Consider the following 7762-nt stretch of genomic DNA (forward strand, 5'->3'; position numbering starts at 1 on the left):
AGCCCTCAGGCCCCGCCCATTCAACGCCCCACCCACTCCAGGACCTCCCACCTGCAGGCCCCGCCCACTCCACGCCCCACCCACTCCAGGACCTCCCGCCTGCAGGCCCCGCCCATTAAACACCCCACCCACTCCAGGACCTCCCACCTGCAGGCCCCGCCCACTCCACGCCCCGCCCACTCCAGGACCTCCTGCCTGCAGGCCCCGCCCACTCCACGCTCCACCCTCTCCAGGACCCCCGACTACAGGCCCCTCACGCCGGGCCCGGCCGCCGCCTACCCGCTCCTGTGTGCCGAACTTGCCATCGGCCACCAGGTGCACCTCGTAGGTGAAGTTCATGGTCCGTGCCAGCTTGATGAGCAGGTCGATGCAGAAGCCGTAGCAGCACTGAGGCACCGTGTGGCGGGCTGGGGAGGTGGGGGCGGTAACTGCGGGGCTCCCGACCGCCCCGCTCCCCGCGCCCGCGCCCTACCCCCTGCACTCACGGCTGCCCGGCGACGTGTCGTTCGGTCCGGTGCAGATCACCTTCTTGACCGGGTCGCCATTGACTGTGAACTCCTCCTTGCATGTCCCGTCGCTCAGCGTGGGCTTGACGTACACGAAAGGCTCCTGGTGGATCGTCACAATCTGGGGGGGGAAGGGGAGACCCAGCCTGGACCACCGACCTAAGGCTGCCCAGGGCGCAGGTCTCTTCTCAGCTCCCAGCCTCCCCGGCACCCCTCCTAATCTCCGACGGTTCCTCCTGCCCCCGTCCCCGCTGGCGGCCACTGCTTCTCTCTGGGGCTTCTTTACAGAGCTCAGGTGGGCTGGACACATTCTCCCTGGCCACCGTCAGCATCATCTGCCTGCAGCCCCCGGGGGAGGGGCAGGGCACCGAACGACTCCTGGAGCGCTAGGCCCTTCTCTTGGCCACTTTTTCTCCAGTCTGGGCTTAGACATGACTCCTTGCAGCAGAGGAGCTGCCGTTATCCCGCATGCCAGGAACCTTCCCATGGTGAGAAACTGCCCACCTGCAGGCTGACCCCACCCGCTGCGCCACAAGGACCCGCACGTCCACGAAGCCGACCTGCGCCTGCATAGGACCTGGGGCCGTGGGGCTATCCACCCATGCCTCCCTTCATCCAGGCACTCTGCCTGTTCCCGCCCCCAACCCCGCAGGCTCTGGCACGCAGCCTTCAGGCTTTGAGCATCAGTCTCTGGCTCCATCCTCTTGCTCCTGTGAACGCGACCCCCCCATCCCTGGCCTCCTCGACCCACACTCCTGCTTGGGTTCAGCCTCCTGTCTGTCCTTCAGGGAACCATGGCCTGGGGGTGGGGAAGGGATCCGGGGCAGGGGGGTTGGAATGGAGCAGAGCACACTGCCAAGACTCCGGGGGTGATTCGGAGCTGAGCCCGCAAGATGGGCAGGGATCAAGCAGGTGCCCAGGGGCAGGTGGAGCAGAGGCGCCCAAAATCCAGGACTGCAAAGGCAGGGAGCCATGGGGTTAGTGGGAGAGGCACTTCCTGGTAGGGCCTAGGGAGGGTGAGTCTGAGAGAGGGGCAGGCCAAGCCTCAGCCTCCAGGCAGCATTTTGGCTTTTATCCCTAGGGATATCGGGAGCCATTAAAGAAGTTCATTTGCTTTATAACTTTCACGATGTTTTCCTGTTATACAGGTAATGCATATGCTAGTACTTTAAAAAAATTAGTGACGCCAGAAACAAACTGTAAAAAGCCATCTGCATCTCACAGCCTGGATGGGGTCTTTGGCGTTTGACCGCTGCTTTCAGACTTTTCAGTGTGAGGTGTCCGGGCTGCAATGAGACCCACACCGGCACTAGAAAACCCCACCCTGTCTGGAGAGCAGGGGAGGGAGTCTGGGTGGGAGGCTACAGGGGTTGGCACCAGGCTTCAGGGGTGGGCTCAGAAGGCAGACAGGGTGAAGAGACACTTGAGGGCCTGGAAAGACAGAGAAGCATGTTGTCTGTGAGGTCCTTGCCTTTGGTGGTCTGTGGTACCACTGGGACTGGAGTGTGTGCAGTGGGCGCGGGTGCCTCTGCCCTGGGAGGAATGCCCAGGAGAGCACCCTGGAGTAGGGAGCCAAGGAAAAGATGCCCTGAAGGAGGAAGCCAGCCAGGGTAGGGGGCTCTCAGAGGCCCAGGGGAGGCAAGAAGGACTGTCCACCACAGGGAATGTGGCAGGAAGGCTACGTTGGAAGAGGACAGTTTGGTGCAGTCCCATCAGGAGGCCATGGGGGCTGGAGAAAGGATGAGGAGTGTAGAGGACCAGGACTCAGGACAGTGGGTGCTGAAGCTGAGGTCTGCCCCAGACCTCCTCTGTCTGCTGTTCTCCGTCCGCTCTTCCCCAGCCGGGTGCTGTCCCAGACGGCTGCTCCAGACTTCAGTAGGGCTGGGGCAAGAGGGGCACTGGAGAGCACTTGTGGGATGGGGGCAGCTTCCTCTCCTCCCTCCTGCTCTGTCTGCTTCCTGTGCTGTGCCAGGCGTGCTGGATGGTGGCCAGGGGAAGCAGGCCCCACCCCCACTTCCTTTAATGGCTTTCCTTGCCCTCACCGCAGCCCCTTCCTTTGGGCCACAGCGGGTGGATGGGCTGTCTAGGGTGGGGACACTGAGGGAGGTTTGTGGGGCCCACCTTCAGTCTGGTGGACATCTGGTACCCTCGAGGCTTCTCTGTCTCTCCGCCTGGCCAGATGATCTTCCTGTCGTTAGGGATGACCTGGGGGTGGGAGGATGAGATGGAGGGTGGCCACGCAGGGGTCTTGGCCCCAGGACCCTAAGGCCCCAGCCCCCACCCCCTCATGACCCCCACCTACGTGGGTGCCGTTGTAGATGCCCACTTGCACCAGCTTGCGGTTCTGCAGGTTCATGATGCTGTAGTTGGCGAACTTCCGGTCCCCGTCCTCATTGAACTCCACGCGGCCAGTCACCCCATCCGCATACTTGGAAGACATCAGCACTCTAGGGGAGGAAGCATGGCTGAGGCTTCTCAGAGCTGTTCCTTCTCCTCGCTCGTTCTCCCTGCTGGCTGAGCCGCTCAGGCTTGCCCCTTGTCCCAGTTCCAAGAATGGAAAGATCGGCAGACGCCAGACCCTGGCCGGCAGGGTGTCTGCCTGCACCAGATGGACGGTGCAGCTCATGGCAGCTGAATGGCTTCTGGGTGCCAGACCCTGCTTCAAAGGCTTGCCATGGGTCAGGATGTTGTCCCCACAGCCATCCTGTCTGACAGAAAGGGAGGCAGAAGCCCAGAAAGATGCCTGCCCTCTTGCCAGCGAGTGAGGGAGAGGTTGAGCCAGCTCTAACCAGCAGGCTGTCCTGTCTGGCTGTGTGTGCACGTGTGTATTCCACCCAAAACCACATGGGTGAATCTGTGTGGACACATAATCCCTATGCGGGATGGAGCACCTGATGGTCGAGGAAGAAAAAAGAAGCTGAAACTATGAATATGTTTTTGTTGCATAATCACTAACTTTAAACTGGTAGTTCTTTAATTTATGGGTCTTCATAACATGTACTGTACAATGCTCAATTTTTATGTCATTTAAAGACATCAGGTTAATCTGTTCACTGAGCTAGAAACATAGTATGTAGTTTCACTTTTTCAAATGCAACAGCTGTGCTGAAATTTTTTTATCGTTAACACTTGAAGTAATAAAATAGGCTTCATTAAAAAAAAATGCATCCATACATGTATTGTGTCACGTGCCTGAGTCTGTGTGCACACATAGTTCTGTGTATGCATGTGCACACGCGCTGTCTACATCTGCGCTTACGTGGGCATTGTGGATGGTGGCTCTGCACATGGGGACCTGGGGGTGGGCTGGCATGGCATGGTGTCCAGGCGTGCTGTGAGCTCACTCCTGCCACACTGCAGATGTTCACTTGGGTCTCTGGGCCTTGGCCAACCCTGGCCCTCAGGCTCGTGTGCTGTTCTTGGGCTCCCCGTCTGGCCTCCTGGGCCCCTGGAAGCTTTCAGTCCCCATCTGCAGCAAGAGCCTCCTCCCCAAGGCTGCCAGCCACACAGGGAAGGGGGTGCTGTTTCAGGGTGGGCTGCGGTGCTGGGGGCGGGAGCAGTGGAGCCAGTCCCTACTCCAGTGACAGTCCAGGTACTGGTGTCAGTGTTGGAAAGAGGGCAGATGATGGTGCCATTCGATGTGGTGATGCTGGGGGTGCGAGGGGCGAGGAGAGAAGTGACAGTGTCCATAGAATGCAGGCAGCAGGCTCACTGCAGCACTCCAGAGAGTAGTGCCGCCCACCTCCTGAAAGCGGCCCTGCCCACTCCCCCCAGCACCCCACACGTCTCTTGAAGAGTCGCCCCGCCCAGCTCCTGCGAGGCCACGCCCACCCACCACAGAGCGGCCCCGCCCACCTCTTGAAGAGCGGCCCACCCAGCACCCTAAGAGCGACCCCGCCCACTTCCCCAGGAGCGGCCCCTCCCAGCCCCGAGAACGACCCCGCCCAGCTCCTGCGAGGCCACGCCCACACCGCAGAGCTGCCCCGCCTCATCCTGAGTGGCCCCGCCCATCTCTTGAAGAGCGGCCCCGCCCCGTCCCGAGATGCCCTACCCATCTCTTGAAAAGCGGCCCCGCCCCGTCCTGAGGCCCCGCCCACCTCTTGCAGAGCGGCCCGCCCAGCTCCCTAAGAGCGACCGCGCCCACTTCCCCAAGAGCGGCCCCTGCCAGCCCTGAGAACGACCCCGTCCAGCTACTGCGAGGCCACGCCCACGCCGCAGAGCTGCTCCGCCCCGTCCCGAGAGGCCCCGCCCACCGATTTGCAGAGCTGCTCCGCCCCGCCCGAGGCCCCGCCCACCGATTGCAGAGCTGCCCCGCCCCGCCCGAGGCCCCGCCCACCTCTTGCAGAGCGGCCCCGCCCCGCCCCGAGGCCCCGCCCACCTCTTGAAGAGCGGCCCGGTCTTCCAGATGTTGGTGTTGCCCACGCAGCCCCGCGGCGGGTCGGTGATGTTCTCCTTCTCCAGGAGCTCGTGCACCGCCTGGGCCACCACGCCCACCGCGTCGCTGATGTGGGCCGACTCGTTCTTGCCGTTGATGAGCTGCAGCCCAAGGATGCCTGGGGCGAGCAGGCGACTCAGGGCCCGCGGGGGCCTCCCCGTTCGGGGACCCCGCCAAGGCCCAGCACTCACCGTCCGGGGCGTAGCGCAGGGCGTTCCCCGAGATCTCGCGCTCCCCAACCAGCCACACGTACCCGGAGCCCGTCATGTTCAGCATCGCGGCTGCGCGGTACACGGTGGCAGCATCGTCCTCGCTGTGGGGCAGACGGGGGTGACGGGCCAGGACTCCAGCCCTCCCACCGCGCTCCGCAGGCCCAGGTCCTCCTTCTCTGGAGCAGGGACCTGCCCAGCCCCCAGCCCCTCCTGGAGCGAAGCCTGGAGACCCGCAGGGGCACTGGGGCCCAGAGCCCAGGAGCCTCCCAGGCCTCCGCTGGCCCTTACCTTGGGGGAGCAGGGATGGGGTTAGGGACCTGGCTTAGGGGACTAGCTTTTTGCTGTGGCCTCCACCTGTGCCCCCTAGCACGCCCACCCCTCCACGGCCGAAGACCCCCCACGATGGGGCCCCAGGATGGTGATGGATCATCACTCATCACTTCCTGGCCAGATACCAGGCACTGCTCTAAGTGTTTCACAGTGTCCCTGTGTCCCGAAGGGAGATGGAGGCGCAGCACACATGACTTGGTAAGTGGCAGAGTCAGGACACGAGCTCCTAAGACCTCCTAGAGAAGCCACACCGCTCTGGTCCTCTGTGTTCAAACATGTGAAAAGAGGGGTGGAGGGGCTCTCAAGGCTGGGGAGATACTGGTGGGATCCAGCGTCCTGGGGGTGGCCAGAGATGACAGGCGGCCTTCCCCTCTGGGGTCTGCAAAAGCAGCTGCCTTTACCCTGCCACCCAGGCCTGGGACCACCCCGAGGACAGAGCAGAGGCAGGCCTCACCTTGCGGCCATGTGTGGTCTGGAGCGCTGGCAGTGTTCTTGCAGGTGGGCCCTGTGGACAGTGGAGCAGGGGACCTGGTCCTCTGGGGCTGGGGCCTCTCTGGCTATGACAAGGACCTGGGGGCCTGGTGGGACTCTTGAGGCCTTTGTGGGGGTCTTCCTTCACCCCCATCTGTCAGACCCTTCTGTGCAGGGCCTGATGTGCTCCAGGGGGGCCCAGACCACCCCTGACACTTGGGTTTTCCAGGCGTGTGCAGCAGGGTTGGGCGGATTGCCTGAGGGTTGAGTAATTTTCACAATGCTTGACGCTGGAAACCAAGGTGATCCTCCCCTCCCTGAGGAGAGGTCTGACCCCAATCTTCTCAAGCATAAGCCCACAAAGAAATGCAAACCTTCAGTGTTTGCTCCACATGACAGTGCTATTGGTGGATGTCAGCAACACAAAATAGAGGTGGCCCCAGCAGCACTGGCCCAGGCCCCAAATGAGAGCATGCAGCAGAGGCTCCGCACACAGAACGCAGCACAGCTCCCAGCAAGACCCAACATCACGCCCGTCATGGCACAGGGTGCCCGCTGTCAAAGTGCCCACTGGGGCCTGACGGAGAAGCCCGTCTTCTTGACACAATTCAGGTCCATGGCATGTGATGTGGTGGAATGATCAGAATCAAAACAGTTGTAAACAAAAGACTAATCTGTCCATCAAAACTCATCCGATCATTTTATGGAAATAGCTGATACCAATCAAGACAATTTCAGAAAAATGAAGTTTTGGAAACAAATTATCTGCATGCTATGGAAAATTGGTCAAAAATTAAGATTGGTGAAATGTCTCTCTGCAAAATACCCTCAACATCCCTTGCTAAGGAGGAACAAAATGTGACAGATTGACGGGCTAGGGTCAAGAAGGCCTTAGCCTGCTGATGCCCAGAGCTTGCCTCTCTGCACTCCTGGGAGATGGGCATGCTGGATGGTCCAGTCTGCCTCTGCTGTGGAACATTGGCTTCCACTCCAAAGAGGCCAAGGTGGGAGGATCACTTGAGGCCCAGGAGTTCGAGACCAGCCTGACCAACATGGCGAAACCCCATCTATACTAAAAAATACAAAAGCTAGCCAAGCATGGAGGCGTATGCCTGTAATCCCAGCTACTTGGAGGCCAGGGTTGCAGTGAGCTGAGGTTGTGCCACTGCACTCCAGCCTAGGCGACACAGCAAGACTCTGTCTCCAAAAGAAATAATAATTAAAAAAAAAAACAAAGAGGCCAGGGGCAGTGGCTCATGCCTATAATCTCAGCACTTTGGGAGGCTGAGGTGGGATCACCTGAAGTCAAGAGTTCAAGACCACCCTAGCCAACATGGTGAAACCCCATCTCTACTAAAAATACAAAAATTAACCGGGCATGGTGGCGCACATCTGTAATCCCAGCTACTCAGGAGGCTGAGGCGGGAGAATCACTTGAACCCAGGGGGCAGAGGTTGCAGTGAGCTGAGACTGTGCCACTGCACTCCAGCCTGGACAACTGAGCCAGACTCTGTCTCAACAAAAAAAGAGGAAAGAGGGATGTTGTTGGGTGTAGCTTTGATATGTGTGCTGTGGTCAGTGTATGCACATGTGTGGGGTACGGCATGTATGTAGCATGGGTGGTTGGGTGTGCACGTGGTGTGTGTGGTGCACGTGGTGTGTGGTGCACATGTGTGTTGTGATGTATGTGCATGTGTGCAGGTAAGCATATATCCGCGGGTGTCTGTATGGAGTGCATACGGTGGTGTGCTGTGTGTATATGTGTGCTGTGTGCATGTATCTGCGGTGTCTGTATGGAGTGTATACGG

The 7762-nt window shown here is 60.1% G+C and overlaps 2 protein-coding genes across 9 annotated transcripts in view; both read right to left on the reverse strand.

Moving 5' to 3' along the window:
- The window catches only part of C8G (complement C8 gamma chain), a 618926-nt gene that overhangs the window by 408036 nt on the left and 203128 nt on the right, over positions 1 to 7762 (reverse strand). The gene's annotated exons all lie outside the window — the stretch shown is intronic.
- The window catches only part of GRIN1 (glutamate ionotropic receptor NMDA type subunit 1), a 33415-nt gene that overhangs the window by 7526 nt on the left and 18127 nt on the right, over positions 1 to 7762 (reverse strand). For all 8 annotated transcript variants that reach the window (XM_017505530.1, XM_017505522.2, XM_017505525.2 and 5 more), the window contains 6 exons: positions 5133 to 5254; positions 4885 to 5059; positions 2809 to 2953; positions 2628 to 2711; positions 486 to 627; positions 280 to 407 (listed from right to left, as the gene is read on the reverse strand). In XM_017505530.1, the coding sequence (XP_017361019.1) occupies positions 280 to 407; positions 486 to 627; positions 2628 to 2711; positions 2809 to 2953; positions 4885 to 5059; positions 5133 to 5254 (796 nt within the window). The remainder of the gene's footprint in view (positions 1 to 279; positions 408 to 485; positions 628 to 2627; positions 2712 to 2808; positions 2954 to 4884; positions 5060 to 5132; positions 5255 to 7762) is intronic.

The sequence above is a fragment of the Cebus imitator genome, unplaced genomic scaffold (genome assembly GCF_001604975.1).
Source record: "Cebus imitator isolate Cc_AM_T3 unplaced genomic scaffold, Cebus_imitator-1.0 Scaffold339, whole genome shotgun sequence".
NCBI classification, from domain to species: Eukaryota; Metazoa; Chordata; class Mammalia; order Primates; family Cebidae; genus Cebus; species Cebus imitator.